At 33.5% G+C, this 18,469-nt stretch overlaps 1 protein-coding gene across 3 annotated transcripts in view; it reads right to left on the minus strand.

Moving 5' to 3' along the window:
- Window positions 1–7,697: 7,697 nt before the first annotated feature.
- LOC149794635 (methyltransferase-like protein 27) overlaps window positions 7,698–18,469 on the minus strand; it is a 39,334-nt gene continuing 28,562 nt past the window's right edge. For all 3 annotated transcript variants that reach the window (XM_089964243.1, XM_089964244.1, XM_089964245.1), the window contains exons 3-6: window positions 16,153–16,284; window positions 14,274–14,409; window positions 12,677–12,769; window positions 7,698–8,350 (exon numbers count right to left, since the gene is read on the minus strand). In XM_089964243.1, coding sequence (XP_089820369.1) covers window positions 8,166–8,350; window positions 12,677–12,769; window positions 14,274–14,409; window positions 16,153–16,284 — 546 coding nt within the window. In that variant the 3' untranslated portion in view covers window positions 7,698–8,165. The remainder of the gene's footprint in view (window positions 8,351–12,676; window positions 12,770–14,273; window positions 14,410–16,152; window positions 16,285–18,469) is intronic.

Here is an 18,469-nt window from a genome sequence, read left to right on the forward strand (position 1 = left end):
TCTATTAATGTTAGAGGCCTGCAAGGTTCAGTCTTAAAACGAAGGGATATTTTTCACTGGGTAAAACAAAAGAATGTATCTATAATATGCTTGCAAGAAACTCATAGTACAAAGAACGATGAAATATATTGGGCAGCTGAATGGGGATACAAATGTGTATTTAGCCACTGCTCTAGTAAGAGTGCTGGGGTTGCAATATTTTTTAGAAATACTTTTGAATTTATAATTCATAGAGAAAGATGTGACAGTCAAGGGAGATTTATTATTTTAGATATTACAATTAATGGCAACAGAATAACCCTCGTGAATTTGTATGGTTATAATGATGATAATCCTAGCTTTTTTAGAAAGTTAAAGGAGGAGACTTTATGTTTTGAGAACTCATCAATTATAATGTGCGGAGACTGGAATACTGTTCAAGACTTAGATTTGGATACTTATAATATTTTACATGACAAACACCAACAGTCTAGGGCAGCGATTCAAGACCTGAAAAACGAATTGGAATTAATTGATCCCTGGCGAAATTCCAACCAAGACTTAAAGATGTATACCTGGAGGCAAAAATCTCCCTTGAAACAAAGTAGACTAGATTACTTTCTTGTATCAGATGACATTCATATGAATACAGCAGATGCATGTATCTTACCAGGGTACAAGACTGATCATTCAGCTATTGTTTTGAGTGTGGCGTTTTCAACGTTTCCAAGGGGAAAAGGATATTGGAAATTTAATAACCAACTGTTGAGGAACATTGGGTATACTGATTTGGTCAAAAAGTGTATAACTGACACTGTAAATGAATATTATGTAGGGGGAAATAAAGATGACTCTCTCCATGTTTCTCTTTCCTGTAACGACCAAATGTTCTTTGAAATTTTGAAAATGAAAATAAGATCTGAAACTATAGGTTATTCTATTAGGAAATCAAAAGAGAAACGGGAAAAATTAAAGAAAATTGAGCAGGAAATAATAGAAATTCAGGGGGGACTGTCGAATAACATAAATGGGGAAATTCTGGAAAATTTAGAGAGAAAAAAAGCAGAATTAGAGGAATCTAGGAAAAAACACATAGAAGGTGTTATATTAAGATCTAAAGCTAGATGGTATGAATTTGGGGAAAAAAGCACAAAGTACTTTTTAAATCTTGAAAAAAGAAACTATGTTAATAAGACAATAAAGGAAATTATTTTAGATGATGGGACAAATATATCTGACCAAATAGATATTTTAGAAGCACAAAAACAGTTTTATATGGAATTGTTCAAAAGTAGAATTGCTCAGCTTGATGATGAGGCTATTCATGAAACTCGAAATAGATTTTTTAATCACAATATTAAACTTAGTCGAGAGGAAAGAGAATCATGCGAGGGTCTGCTTACAATTAATGAATTTGGTATGTCTCTAAAACGGATGGAAAATGGAAAAAGTCCTGGCTCGGATGGATTCACTGTAGAGTTCTATAAATTCTTTTGGAAGTCTCTGGGGGGATTTATATGTAGATCAATAAATTACGGATATACTGTAGGAAAACTTTCAGATTTTCAGACTCAAGGAGTCATCACCTGTCTACCAAAGGAGGAAAAAGACAGAAGATATTTTAAAAACTGGAGACCTATATCACTTTTAAATACTGATTATAAGTTTGCTTCGGGAGCAATTGCAGCTAGGATTAAAAAGGTTCTTCCATCAATAATCAGCGATACTCAGAAAGGATATATGAAGGGTAGATTCATTGGAGAAAACACCAGACTATTATATGATATCATGGACCAACTTGAGAATGAAAACAGATATGGTTTATTATTGTTAATAGATTTCGAAAAAGCCTTTGACTCAATTAACTGGATCTTTGTAGAAGAAGCTCTACAATCTTTTAATTTTGGTGATTCCATTTGTAAGTGGTTTAAACTGTTTTGTAATGACTCTAATAGTTGTGTTATAAATAATGGACATATGTCATCTTTTTTCAGACTTGAAAGAGGATGTCGTCAAGGAGATCCCCTTGCACCTTATTTGTTTATCATTGGAGTTGAGATTTTAGCTATAACTTTAAAGCAAAACGTGGATGTACGGGGAGTAATCTTTGACGCCAGTGAATATAAATTGGGTCAGTATGCCGATGACGCTTTTATTCTTCTTGATGGATCTAGTTTTTCTCTTGAAGCAACTATGAATATCTTGCAAGGTTTTTCTCTATTATCGGGACTTAAATGTAACATAACAAAAACAAAAGCTATTTGGATTGGAAACAGGAAATTTTCTAATGAAAGAATATGTCCCGAAATGGGCCTAATTTGGTCCTCTTCTAACTTTACACTCCTTGGCATAGAATTTTCTCCAGATTTACAACAGATGGTGAAAATCAATTATATGAAGAAACTAACAAAGGCAAAAAGAATACTGGCAAGCTGGAGTCAAAGACATCTATCAATAGTTGGTAAAGTAATTGTTGTAAAGACTCTTGTTTTGCCCATATTCATACATCTTTTTTCAGCACTTCCTAACCCATCAGCAAAAGTTGAAGCAGAACTAAATCGCATGTTATTTAAATTTGTATGGGGTGGAAAAGTAGAGAGAATAAAACGTGATATACTAGTTTCCCCAGAAAACGAGGGAGGACTAAATATGATACACATATTTTCATTCATTAGGTATATTAAGATAAGATGGGTTAAAAGATTGCTGGAAAAGGAAAATGGAACGTGGCAGAACTTAGTCAATACAACTATACTCAGAAATAAAGAGGATATTTGGAATTTAGGGAGAAGGAAATTAGAAGAATTTTGTAAGTTCATTAAAAACAGTTTTTGGAGAGATGTAATTTTGGCAGTATCTAAATGGAAAGAAGAACCGCAAAATCCTAATGAGTATCTATCCATGAGTATTTTAAATTTTGTCCCCCCTAAAATGATCTATCAATACAAATCCTGGACAGAAGCTGGTTTTGAAATTCTGAACGATCTAGTAGATGTTCACGGTAATTTAATACCTTTTGAGATAATAAAACAAAAAACTGGAAGCGATGATTTCTTGAAATACTTCTCCTTAATATCCAGAATTCCTAAAGCATGGAAAGATGCCATAAAAAACCACCTAGTACATAATAATTTTGATAAGCAGGAGGATAAAATAACGAACTTGCGAAAACAAGATTCACTCAAGTTTATTTTACAAAGATCTTTTACAGGAAGCCAAAAGGCAACACACTGCGAAGCAAGAAACTTGGATGCAAGTATTAAATAAAAATATAAGTAGTGAGGAGTGGTCTGATATATATAGCCGGGCAAAATGCTGTACCAAGGATACCAAGTTGATCTCTTTTAACTTTAAATTAATCCATAGAATAATCGCTACTAATGATTTTCTTAAAAGAATTAACATATTTGATGACAACAAATGTACTTTCTGTAAGAGTGAAACTGAAAGTATTGAGCATCTCTTTTATGACTGCAGTATTACTTCACAGTTTTGGTACCGTTTTATTGAAGTTTTTGCACCTTTTTGCCCAAATATTGTACATCTGTCCAAAAAAAGAAACATTTTTAGGAAGTGGACAACTGGACAGTTTGGGTAATTTTCTGCTTATTTTGGCAAAATATATTTATACTTGCAGATTCAATATGAAAAATCCTTCTATTTTTGCTTTTAAGCAAATAGTTGCAATGCATAAGAACATTGAAAATTACACTGCCAAGGTAAATAAAAAAGAGGACCAATTTCTTCAAAAATGGACCTCAACAATGAACATTTAACTTGTCTCTGACTTGAGGGTAAACAGGAACAAAATACTGTAATATCACAAAAGCCATGTCACCTAGATTTTGTGCCATATGCATGTGTATATGCGTGTGTGTGTGTGTGTTTCTTTTTTACTTTCTCTGTAGATTATATTTATTATCCCTAGATTATCTGATAACCAGAAATGTTTGATTGTAAGGTGATCCTGGGATGGTTCCCCGACCCAGTGGTCAACCTATTACGGGGTTAATAAAAAAAAAAAAAAAAAAAAAAAAAAAAAAAGATGTATTACCACACTGCATCATCTATTGATATCTTAATTCATATTTTCACTTCCTTTTTCTCTGTCAGTTTCTGCCATGAAATTACATTAACTACCGTCAGAAACATTCTCCTTTAAATATATTACTTGATCAAAATATGTGAGAAATCTCTTACTACCTCAAAAAACTTGAAAGTCCTTTCTTCACCTTGCAAATCCACTTGGAGAAAAAGTGTTAATATATTTTGGCTCATTATGGTAAATGTCTCTTTACCAAGATGGAAGTAGTTTCCCCTTGGATAGATATTTTGACAACAAATCCTGTCATTTCTCTGGGTTTTATCTGGCCCACTTTAGTGGAAAGTGAGACGATTTCAATGCTGGCATCACATGTTTGTGATGATTTTGGTTTTTAATTACTTGAGATTTTCTAAACCCTTGTTAGATTCTCATCATACTGGGCATAAAAGACTATTCCTTGACTTGCTTTCTTGTCCGTTTTACCTTGGGGTCAGGGTCCTAGTCATTGAAAATTTGCAGTAAGGTTTTGTTAAATATTTTTGAAGACCGCTCCGATGGCCTAGTGGTTAGAGCGTCCGCCTCGGATGCGGGAGGTCGTGGGTTCGATCCCTGGCCGAGTCATACCAGAGACTTAAAAAATGGTACTAACAGCTGCCTCGCTTGGCGTTCAGCATTAAGAGGTTAGTGTTAGGACTGGTTGGCCTGGTGTCAGGATAATGTGACTGGGTGGGACATCATGCTACATGTCTGCGGCATGATGCCCCAGTGCTAGACATCACTATAAACTGCCACATTGCAGACATCGTAGCGATATGACTGAAAAATTGTTAAAGCTACGTTAAAAATAAAAATCACATCACATCACATCAAAAAAAAGTCAAATATTTTTGATTTGTTAACATTTCCTAAACCTCTTGATAGATGCTCGTTATATTGGAATTAATCATTATGAATCATTCATGTTATGGCACACTCACTTTCCACTATGATCTGGGGAGTAAACACACACTGGTAGAAAATCTGCATTGTGTTCGCTTGTATTTCTTAAACCCTGTGAATTTTTTTATACTTGGGATGAATCATCAAGTAGTCATTTTATGCCTACATATCTGACTAGGTCAGATTCAGTCATAGAAAAATATTTAGGTTATGTTGCTAACTTTTTATGCCTGCCATGTGGCAGAGTGTATTCTGTGATGGTGCTTTCCATCTGTCAGCCTGTTATAAAGTCTCAGTTCCATTGTGCATAAATTGCACTTGTAAGAAAGTACCTTATTGATCTTGGAGTCGGTCTATGATCAATGGTCAGTATAATTGCAATTGAAAGAATAAAAATGATTTGTGCACAATAACATTAGTTCTACATATCCTGTTCATGAATCTCAAAACTGCATTGTAATTACATTAACTTGTAGAGAAATTGTGATCGTTTGCTGTAACATAAATAACCTAACCTGAATACTTGTAAATGATGTCATTTTTAGTTAGGATTTTGATATGTAATATTTGTATAATATTTAATAATTGGAAAACTGGTCTTATCGCATCAGATTGTATTTACCTTTTTTGCATTTCCAATTGAGCAATGTTTTACAACCAGAACAAAATAAATTCTAGCACCATAGTGTGTCAGTTCTTAAAATATATTTTGAAATTGGGTCTTTCTTTTCATCTTATTTTTGTAATGAAACTATTTTTTTAGTAAGATTTATTAGTTTTTTACAAACTTTCATTTTATGAAAAGCTTGATATAAAATTGAGATAAACTTGTTGATTTTATCATCTATCATCTATTATTGTACAATTACAATTGGTTGGAAAAATCGAGAGTGAAATGTGTTGTCTAAAGATTGTGCAAAATTATTACAAATATACACGTACCTACTGTTCTACCATTTGCACCACCAAATGTAAACTGTTAAAAATGTTCTGTTCTGACCCAGACTCCCCTCCCTCTGTCAACATTGATGGGTACAACTTGGAAGTTGTTGAGAACTTCACATACCTCAGGTACACCATCTCCAGCTCACTCTCCATTGATTCTTAGGTGAACAGCAGGATTGCCAAGGCAGCAGCAGTGATAGCCAGACTTAACCAGAGGGTCTGGAACAACCCCAACCTCAATGAGAAGACCAAACTGCATGTCTACCAGGCCTGCGTGCTCAGCTCACTACTCTACAGCAGCGAAACATGGACCACCTATGCAAGACTGGTGAGGAAACTCAACAGCTTCCACCTGAGATGCCTGCGGCGCATTCTGCACATCAAGTGGCAGGCCAAAGTACCCAACACAGAGGTTCTGGAACGCACCAATATGAATAGCATGTTCTCCATTCTCGGCTATGTCAAGAGAATGGACCCAGGCTGCATTCCCAAAGACCTATTATATGGGGAGTTAGCAGAAGGTGCACAACCGAGTGGACGATCATGTCTGCGCTACAAAGATGTTTGCAAGAAGGACATGAAGACAGCCAACATCAACTGTCAATGACTGGGAGAGCTGTGCTAATGACCATTCCAACTGGCCCCTAGCTGTCAGACAGGGCATTCAGAAAGCCGAGGAAGACAGAAACATAAAGCAAGCTGTAAAGAGAGCTAGAAAGAAGGAGAAACAACAACTTACTCTGGAGCTACACCATCATCTCCCATAGACAGACATGGACATACTGTTCTACCATTTGCGCCACCAATTCTTTTCACCCTTGACAAAATTTTGTGGATCTAAGACTTTCATCTGGTTCAGGGGTTTTCTTGTTCCAAGGGCACAAAAAGCATAAGTGAAACGAAATTTATGAAATAATTATCAGATTTGAATATTTTCAATTTTCTAAGGAAACATAGTACATTTTTCTCAAAATGTTATATATTGGTTTATTTTATAAGGTTTAGATCCTTCATTGATCAGCAAAGAATAATCAGATTGATTAGTTGTGATAATTACATATATTTATTACATTTCTTAAAAATTTTTTTGTGAAATATTGATTTAATGTTAGGGAATTTGTTATCTCCAGAATCCACAAAAAATTGCAATTTCTCTTGTAATCAGTTTCTTTCAGTCTTGAAAATGGCAAATTACTACAATGTAATTGTCACATACAAAAATTTAAACATTGTACTTTGGAATTTTTCAGTGGTCTTATTAAATGTTATATAGAAGCACTGTCAGTTAGCATCTGTTGGTGACTTTTTTTCATTAAAGTGGGCCTTTGGGGTGTATTTTAACATTTCTATACTTTCTTTCATAGTGAAAATAAATTGTGATTGCTAGTGATCCAGCCATAGTATATTCCTCACAAGAGGTGTGTGGTATTACCTGTTTGTCATGGTACTCTTTTCTGGTGGTACATACCACTGTACCTTTCACTCTAAAGGTACTTTGGTAATTTGTCAGTATGGAATGTACAGAAATTCCAAAGTAATCATGTTATGAATTTAATGTTAGTAACAGCAAAATTTCATTTTACATAACAAAATAATTATAAAAAATATTATTTTTTTTTTTTACAAATCATCGGTATCTATCACAGACTAATATAATTACTTTTAAGATAGTTTCATCACATGTTTAATACATGTCACATATGTCGATATGGTGGCAAAATGGGACAGTGTGAAAGATATTCTGGCCATATACAAATTACTGGAAAAATTTACGATTAAAAAAGCAAAACAAATATAATTTGTTTAATAGTTATTTACTAGCATATGTTGATTGTTAAGTAAGTGCCTTCCATTCTAAGACTGCAAATAATCCAAAGATTTCCAGGAGAGCAGTTATTTTCTGTTTGAATTCTACATAATTTCTTATTCACAAAATATTTTCTTTGTTTAGTCAGCACATTTTGTTCATTGGCCCTCTCTAATAAATATCTTGTTGCAGTGTGTAGGCATTCTACTCTAACTCTGTGTCTGTTTTGTCGGTAGCTTAGCTAGTAAATTGTAGGCTTCAGTGCTTCAGTGTCAACATTTCCTGTTTTTATCAACAACCTATCTACTGTCAGCACAATGTCAGATACAGTGTATACTTAATCATCCCACTTTAGTTGTAGCCTTTAGATATAACTGATATGACAATTAACATAAATGTAGTAAATAAGGTACTGCCACAGTAGAAAAAAAAAAGAAAAGAAATATCGTGTCATTCTCTTCTAAATTTATACAGGACTCCTTCCTTATTAAAGGAATAATTGGGTACTATTTTTCTGCTGATTTTCTGCCATTTTCTCTCCGCTTCAAGCTGATCCATGAGAGGCTCTAGACGATCTCTGTATTCTTGCACATAGTCAAGGTACTCCTTTCTCATCACTATGATAACCAGACCACCTGAGGAATGAATGAAAATTACTGGTCTTTCTTATTAGCAGTATCTTAGTTTATAACATTTTGATTTTGTACATAATCTGGTGGGTTGCAGATGGTGGTGCTTGCTCTTTTGTGACACTTGTTTAAATAAGTCATTATTGAGTGTGCTGATTGGAAACGGTTTTAATTATGAAAATTCTTTTTTTAATGGCAACTAGCGCATAGATAATTGATCGAGTTATATACAATAATAACTATCATTACCCTCTGCTAAGTTCAAATGTGTACAAGGAGATGCTGGAAGGTATTGCATCCAGATCCAAAGGTTTCCAAACCCTGTCATGTTCTAGCAAACATTCTAGGATGGCGCTCATTATACGTTGTTTGCAGTAAGTATTATGCAAGGTCATGCCACGGCATAAACCAAGATTCAGGTGTTTAAATGTAAATATTTTCAAGCATTTTTTTAAAGAAGTAAATACTAATGTTTACATTCTACAAAGATGAGAATGGATACATTGAATTGACCGTTGTCTTATAAATGTTGCATTCACCTGACATCAGTGTAAGTTTGTCATATTTGACAGAACTGTGTCATACTGTCATCTGAGGTCTGTAACGAATACTGGCGGTCCTCATGGCCATAACATACAAACGTTATACAAACATGAAACACTATAATGTGATTTTGAGAGATAATTAATAGATACATTTCAATTATGTGATCTTTGAAGTCCATGTTATTGTGTTCTTTATTGCATCAACGTGTTTTCCATTATGCATAACCCAGAATTTCATTTCTTGCTATCAATATATCTGCCAATCCTGCAAGATTTAATTTTTTACATTCAACTTAAGTTTAATTATACGTTTATTTTTTTAAAGTGTTTACAGTTCAAAGAAACGACATGAACAAATCATATTTAAATGAATGGTTTTAATACATGTATTGATGTTGTTTGTATTATGCCATCTAGAGAAAGGTCAACAGCCTTATTCGAGACTCAGGCTCGATACCAGATCTTTGAAAATGTGAATTGCTGAAATTTTTGAGCTGGAGAGGGATCATCTCATTAAAACTGTTTTAATATTGGCTTTCACGCCATCGCGTATCGAGTCTTCAAGAGCACACATTCACACTGCAAAATATTTGTATATTATGGAACAGTTGCCGTGACAGGCAGTCCGCTTTAACAGAATGGATAACACTGTTGCACTAAACTCAACTTAATTACACGAGTTACGGAGATTGTATACTTTATACATATTTTCTCATTGGGTCCTTCAGAGTTGCACAGTCAAGCCTCAAGTGCACAAAATGTTTTCACGGTATGGTTCCGATGGCTTGTCCTAAACTGGCACACCAAAAGGTAGTCCGAGTTTCCTCTGACCCTTGCCACCCCATTTTTCGCATGTCAATGACATCAGAGGTCATACAGTCACGTGATATCAACAATAAACAATTTATAGTGTTGCTGTAGGAAAACAAGTCAAACATATAAATGAAAGTCACGTAATTTTTATAGAAAAATTTAAAACATAAACTTCTTAAATTTTTTATTGTGAAAACAAACGCCGAAAATCTGTAAATGTTGCAGCAATTTGAAGAAGAAAAAAGCAGATTTACTGCGCAGAGAGCACATGTCAATGTGGTTGTCACGTGACACCAACAAAAACATCGCTAACACGTGCTCGGTACTTCTTGAAAATGGTTTTCACCACCCTGCTGCGATACCTACAGGTTTCTGGTCGTTGTTCTCAAAACAAATATGTTGAGAATTAAGTGTGCATTATATTTATTTACAAACATTAAATGACTTCTATATAATATGTCTAAATTATATCTGCAACTTTGCAAGTGTGTTTATTGCCGATATCACGTGACTATATGACCTCTGATGTCATTGACATGTTGGTTGCGAGATTTATATAGTCATGTGATTCGAGTTGAAAATATCCAGATCCAGGTCAAATTTCAGCAATGACGTACTTTCGTCTCGTCTGTCTGTGGATTAAAGACATGAATGCTATGCTCACGATTTTTGAGAAAATAAATCATATTCTTGTCGATTTCATGCAGGTACGTCTCAATGAAAGGTCGTTCAAGTTTGCTGGGCCGGCTTGCAAGTGACTACCCCATGCCGACGCCAAATGGTGTTGGCGAATTCCAACTTTTCGATAGGGAATGGATTCGGACCTTACACTTCAACATAAACGTCCAGTTTTCAAAATTGGGGTGATAAGGGTCAGAGGAAATTCGGACCAACCAGAAGGGTGATACTATTAAAACATTGTGCATTGTTGAGGTTTGAATGAATGTTGTCTGAGCTTGAATATTCAATCTCGAGAGAGTCAATTAGAAACAACAATAACAATGCGAATTCCCAAGAACTTGGGTCAAACAAATAGTTGTCCCAGTCTATTTTAACAGCATTTTGTCTCTCTCATTTTGGTGATACGTGGCCTACATTTACGCTCTCTTAGTACTGATCTAAAGGAAATTGTTTTATGCTTTATAATATTAGCACTATGGTGTGGTTGTTTGTGTGTGTTTTGGCGACAATGACCAATTGTATGCTGTTTTGTTTACAGTCAAGCCTCTCAAAAATATTCTGGATAAACTTCACCGAAAGTTTATCCTTGAATATGCTTTAGATTGAACCTGATCTATTATGATTTGGACACACTGGAAAGTTAAGATATACTCAGATTTTTATCATTAAATTATGTTTAAAATTTGGAATATCCTCGAATATGATCGTAGAGTCATAATAAAAGTGTAACATGTCCTTGAATTTAATAATTATTATATTATCAGTTTGGATCTTCACGGATTTTATCATTAAGTCATAAGGCTTTAAAAAAAAGATATCTTTGAATTTTGTATCCAAATTATATTTTTAATTTTGAATATCCTCATATTTTATCATTAGTCATACATTTGTGATACCCTTGGACTTTATCATTAAGTTATAAATTTCAGCCATCAATGGATTGTATCCTTAAAAAATATTATCAGTCTCAGATTTTACCGTTAAGTCATATTATAATTTTAGAACATACTTGGATTTTTATTGCTAAAACATATTTTACATTTTGGATACCCTTGAATTTTATCATCAAATTATACTGTACATTTTGAATGACTACAGATTTTATCATTATGTCATATTAAAAAAAAGGCAAATAACTCTTTCTTGTCATTATATTTTTACCAAGGACATAAATTATTTTTTTTACAAAAATAATAGAAATACTTTTATTTTTATATATTTATGAGAAAAGTAATTTTTTTATCATTCTACATGAAATGATGGACATTTTCATATTCTTACACAGAAAATGTAACTTTTACATAAAATATATGAAATACTCTTTGTTAAGAAGAAAAAATATTTCACATGGCAGTTTCGTATTTTGAATAGGGGTTAGATTTTTAAAGAAAAATAGTTTTCCTCACTGGTTATAATGACAATAAAAAATCTTATATCTTATGTATTGTTCAAAGAACGTTTAATTCCATTTATTTTCATGTGTGTAGTATAGGTTATAAGAGTATACAGCTTGACTTTACTTCAGATGGGCATTTTTTTTTTAAATCTAGCTTCGCCTGGTCATTTTCACTTCCTGGACACTAGAGGTAAATTGTGACAAAAAGAGCCAATTACTTTTTAAAATACGTTTTTATATACTGTTTTAATTTGTTCATTGCAGTTTTTTTTATTAGCAAAATGTGATGGGAAGGGTAGGATGCTATAGATATTATAAGATTTTTATTATTATTTACAAATGCTTTTTATTTTTTTAAATAAAATTATACAAAAAAAAATAATACTCGAAATCACCATTTTGTCCTGACGTATGAAGTAAATAGACTTTCTGTAATAACTATTTTACATGTATTTGAATGATATAATCAAATGGTGTCCCGAATTTATTATACGACAATGATAATTTCTAAAGTCTTGCGAAATTCTGAATCATAATTTAAGAATAAAATCCGAAATTTATATAAAAAAAATTAAACAATATTGGAATATATTTCCATTCATTTAGAAAATTCACTCAAGGCCACGTGGAAATATTTGGAGATTTTCTGTTAGTATCACGTCGATTTTAAATGGTTTGATTCATTGCAGGGGTGGAGATTGGGGGCGAAGTTTGAAGAGATGATGCGCTTTGCTGTGGGTGGGAAGAAACAAGACTACCGACTGAGTTAAGCACGGGGAAATGCTGCTACGTTGCATTATTATATCGATCGATCGATCGATCGATCGATCGATCGATCGATCGAGAGAGAGAGAGAGAGAATAATTATATGTACGAAGAATGACAACCAATACTAACCTGGTTTAACTACTCGGATCATTTCATACAGACAGTCGCAAGATAGGTGTCCCTCTCCCATAGCCCCGGTTACAACGGTGCAGTCGTATTCGTCTAAATATATAATGAATGGTAAAGTTTGCATTCCTGTACCGAGTTTCCTTTGTCTTGCCTTTGTTTCTATGCGTTAGGCAATTTCTCTGTCTTAGGCTATTAGTACAAAAATAGCAAAATCATATAACATGAACTGAAAACCAAATTGTTAAAGTATGTTCCTATATACCGATTAAACTTCAAACACAAATTTTGGAAAAGAGGTCTCTGCCGTAATTATGGGTCAGTCTTCCATTGAACTACTGGTGTTTTTTTATATGTATTTCTTGAGCGGGACATACACGACATTTCTATTTGTTTGGGTAACACGTATTTCTTTGCCATTTGATAGAGAGACTTTGCAGACAGTGACATGAATCTAGCGGACCGTGACAAGAGTCTTGTAGACAGTGATATGAGTCTATCGGACTGTGACATGAGTCTAGTAGACAGTGATATCAGTCTAGCGGACAGTGATAAGTCTAGAACACAGCAGGGAGTGGTAAATGTAGAGAACAGGACAATGGTCTAGTATACAGTGATATTTCTAGGAAACAGCTACAAGTCTAGCGCACAAGGAAAGAAGTCGAGCGGACAGTTACTTGAAGAGATTTATGTTGTTATCATGAAAACTGTCTACAGACTGTATCTATTTGAGCTATTAATATTATTGTCAAAGTTTCACTAGAGAAAAAGGGTATGCGATTCCTAACTACATCATAGGCACTTCAATCGGAATACACGAAGACTGGCTTTCTCATTTAGAGCTTTCTCTTTTAATCACGGCCCTCACTAGTCCTTATATGACGTCATTTTATGTTCCTAACTACAAAAGCAATGAACAAACCCACCTTGTGTCTTGTGTCCGTGTGTGTCATTCGAAAGAATTTTGCATAATATATATAAATGAAAATTTGGAACCTGCCTCAAATATAGATCCAATACATCAATTCTCTAATGTTAAAAAAATGAGGTAATAATATTTCATGTATTTCTACATATATGTTTCTTCTCTTCGAACATTTAAGAAAAAGAAAACCAACAGCAAAAGAATCCCCAAGACGCACCAGTAACTTATTGATTTCAATTTGACATCTTGACCATTTTACGACACGTCGTCGATTTTGACCATTTAAGACAGTTGACTGATCTTGACAATTGTACGACACGTGATTGATCTTCACCTTTTCACGACATGTAATTGGTATCGACCATTGTACGACACGCGATTGATCTTGACCATTGTACGACACGTGATTGAGCGGACTCAATCTTTATTAATGTTTGGGTTGAGATTAGTCTTATTTTAAGTCCTACATTTATGTATTACAAAAGCAAAGAAGTGTATCCGTATAATTAACATCCAATTACCATAAGCTTTTCTTTCTGCAATCCATCCATCCATCCGTCCGTCCGTTCGTTCATACATACACACACATACATACATACATACATACATACATACATACATACATACATACATACATACATACATACATGGGACAGAAACACAAATTTCCCTTACCATTTTCAAGATTTGGTGTATCTCTCACAAAAAAATCACAAAGTAGTTTCTTGTAGATGTTTTTCTCTCGACAGCGTTCAAGCATTCCAGCCGAAGGATCTATCCCGTGCAGCTCCCTAAACCCATGTTTATAAGCCTATCATATATATATATATATATATATTAGTACGACCAAAGATCAGGTAGGTAACTATATCCTACATTGTCTTTCAAATGTATACATATTCGATACATAGACATAAATAATAATAATAAGGGCGAAGATAAAATATAAGTATATCTGTTAAGAATCAAAAATATAACTAGCGAGCATGGCATACTAGTTCTGACATCAGATTTCACAATTTCTGCATATTTCAATATTAAATGAGTTAAAGTTGTTGAATGTTAAAAGGCATGGTTCTACAAATAAATAAAATAGACCCGGATGTTTGCACTACTTTCATTAATGAAAATACTCTTTAATTAAAGAATTTACAAGATTTTTCGTTTAAGGCAAGCGATCTTGTTATTGATTACAATCTATCCAATGTTTAAATTCTAAGATTATACATAAACTTGATTCATAATGTTTTTGTAGTTTTGCTTACTTTAAATGTTATTGGTGTTGGTCAGAAACATATTCTCGATAACTGGATTGACTATGTTGACCAGCTTAATTTTTTTGTGCCTTACAATGCTATGGGGTATCTCTACTTCTGAACGGTAACTTACACAATGTAGCTACCTTTGTTTTGTTTGTTTACTTCATGAAATGTTACTGTAGTATTTACAGCAGTACAAAAATATGTACATCATAATTAAAAACAGACACAGGCTCAAAAACTGGATTGGTTGAGCTGACCATGCCTTAAAACATTTTACCAACAAAGCTTTTGGACATTTCTAGTTCTTTTCCCCTACTGGTGCGAATATATATATATATATATATATATATATATATATATATATATATATATATATATATATATATATATATATATATATATATATATATATATATATATTGTCTCACATATATCAATGGAACTGAAGTGTTATAAATTTGCTTCTTATTTGCAGAAAATACAGACAAATATATCAGTACAAAAGTATTGCGCAATTTCAAACAGTACCATCCCCTCAATGTTACTTCTTGGAACTATTCAATTGTCAAAATTATAAAAATAATTTCAATAGGTTTTAAATCTGATTTTATAAAATTTTACAATCTTAAAAGATTGGTACAATAATCGTACAAAGGGGCACAATTCAATACTACCTATAAAATGGAACGAAATGCTTTGATTCATCGTTTGGATACTATCGACATATCTAAAAACTAGTAATTATAAAATTATTTATAGTTTTCATTGATAAATTCATGCTATTTAATTTATTATACACATATAAGAGGAAACAAAAACGGCGTGTCTTTATTTTATATATTTGTTTTACCAATAAAACAGGAAGAACACTTCCTGCACCACTTCGGTTAACAGGTATATTTGTGATACAGTTTGAACGAAACAACTCAACTCACTAGATTCTGTACCGCTCGTGCTCAACAGTTGGCATTCAGCGAAGAAAGCTGAAAAACGTCAGCTTCTTCCTCGCTCTATGATATACGCATTCTATGTATGTCAGCTACACTAATCAATTTACGGGGTATGTAACAGATACGCTATTACATTATTACATTTTATCTTGTTCCATGCGTACGAATAATAAAAGAGAGTCCGACAAAGGAAGTACTTTTCTACTTAAAGAACAAAAAAAGCCACAAAACACCCGGATGCCAATAACCAGAGCTAAGAAGGTGGACGTTCTTTTAATGGACTAGCTAACCCAATCAAACATCCAAACCAACAAAGCAATCAACCAGATAAAACAGACTTACCTCCTTGCCAAAATTCCCTGTTCCGGCTCCTATATCTAGGATTTTTACTGAGTCCCTTGCAACCGGAAATTCCTCCGCCACCGCATCGGCGGCTATTTTAGGGCCGTGGTAACGACCATTGTTATCTAGATCCTAAAAGTATATAAATAAGTTTTGGCCCATTCATTTATATGAGCATACAGATGATTGTGGCTCCATATTTTGGATGTCCATTTTGAACATTAATCTCGACATCTTCACTAGCCAATCTCCGATCTATATATGTTATACGGTAGAGATGAATACAGATGAAGTCATTGCAATTGATAATAACAATACAAAGTCCAAGTTAAAAGCCAAAATTCTGGAATTTAAAATGCCGCGGGAAGACACCAAGCTTACAAAATATGCTGAATATTCTTTGATATTAACTTATCCAGTTTCAGCATTGTAATATGAACTTGATTATGACATTCATGCTCAAAAACTTTCGTTAGTACCTGGACTGAGATAGAAACTGCTTGACCAGTTATAAACACACGAATTGATTTCTTTTTGAAAAGGCGAAATTGTTTGGGTTTGTTTTGTTTTGTTTATTTGGGGGGAGAGGGGGTTAACAACATTTTTCATCACTGATATGTTATGCATGGCAGTCAGAATACTTGGTGGAGGAAGAACCCAGAAAGACCTACCTACCCACGGGAAGTTAATATCAAGCTATGTCACATAGCCACGTTGGGCGTACCGAGACTCGAACTCAAGCGAACTGAAGTGGAAGATGTAATCTGTATAGGTAAGCACCTTAATTTTTGAACCACCAGGGGTCTCTAAAAGCAAACCGGATTATGGTTCGTCAGTTCTTTTAATAGTAAAAACTGAAAATGTCAACTGAACTTTATGATATTCTTTATGATTCATATTATTCAATGTTGCTAAATGTATAGTTTTCCATAACATTTCCACTTCTCACCACATATTCAATCCATGTATGTTGACGCCATTTTGTAATGAAATTTTTATTGGTATTGTCATTTATAGAAAACTATTTCTTATTTACAAATATATAGTGACTGTCTCCATAACGTTTGATTATACTCCTAACCCCCTCAAACGATCGTATAAAGGCAAGTTGTCCAACCAGTCTCTTTGAATAAAGCCGCATGAATATCGAATCAATCAATTTATCACGTGATTGACAAGTACACACGAAAAGAGGCTTAACATTGTGTAAATTGAGAACACCAAACAATCTATCAACAGAAAACTTCAATTTTGTTTAGTTATATATATTTAAAAGGTAAAAATCTATATTTTTTTTAGTTATATATACATAAAAGGTAAAAATGCCAAAAATTTGTAAAATATTTGTAACATGAAACATTTTTTGTTCTTGCTGACAAAATATCACCAAGAAGCTGTTTGCAGAATATAATTTAAGTCTCGCAGTCTTGAAATCGATGATGTCCAAAATATGCTCCAGTGCCACTAAATAATGGCACTTTATACATGCCGGTCAATTTTCTTCCATCTGAAGAAATGCAGGTACGCATGTAATATGCACAATGCACCAACACAAATTGTATAGTATATGCACAAAATATTAGCAATAACTGTATAATAACAATAATAATAGTAATAATAATAATAATAATAATAATGACTTTATTTAAAGAGGGTAACATAATTAGCTGAAGAACTAATCTACCCTGAGGCCCTTATACAAAGGAAATTTATTTATTTTAACTGTATCTCTGAAGCCACTGGATATATTGGGTTTGGAAGAAGGAAATAGAGTGGACATTTCTAATGTCAACTGGACTACTATTCCAGAGCAAAGTTCCTGAGTATTGGAAATAATTTTTGAATAATTCCTTATTTGGTTTAGGAATTATATACTGTTTGGTAGACATGGATCGCATGTGGGGAGTATTACCAAGTAGCCTATACTGGAATAATGATTGTAAATATTAAGGTACACTATGACTGGATATCTTGTATATTAATGTGGCTTTTCTCAACCGGATTCGGTCTTTAATAGGTAATATTTTTAATTTACCAGCTAAATTTTGCTTGCTTTCTTTTGGATTGATCTTAGCCCAAATGTTCTTTCTTTGAAGATGTGCCAGCTTTGCTATGTTTTTATCATCTGAATTATCCCATAATGTATTACAGTAGTCTAAATAGGGTTATATGTAACTGTTATACGCTAGTCTTCTGTGCCTTTTATGGAGAAAATGTCTTATCCAACTGAGAAACCATAAACTTGAATTAACTTTCTTACTGATATGTTTGATATGTTCAGTCCATGCTATGTTATTATCTACCAAAAACACTACGT

Source organism: Sinohyriopsis cumingii, chromosome 7 (assembly GCF_028554795.1).
Source record: "Sinohyriopsis cumingii isolate HCF-2022 chromosome 7, ASM2855479v2, whole genome shotgun sequence".
Taxonomy (NCBI): Eukaryota; Metazoa; Mollusca; class Bivalvia; order Unionida; family Unionidae; genus Sinohyriopsis; species Sinohyriopsis cumingii.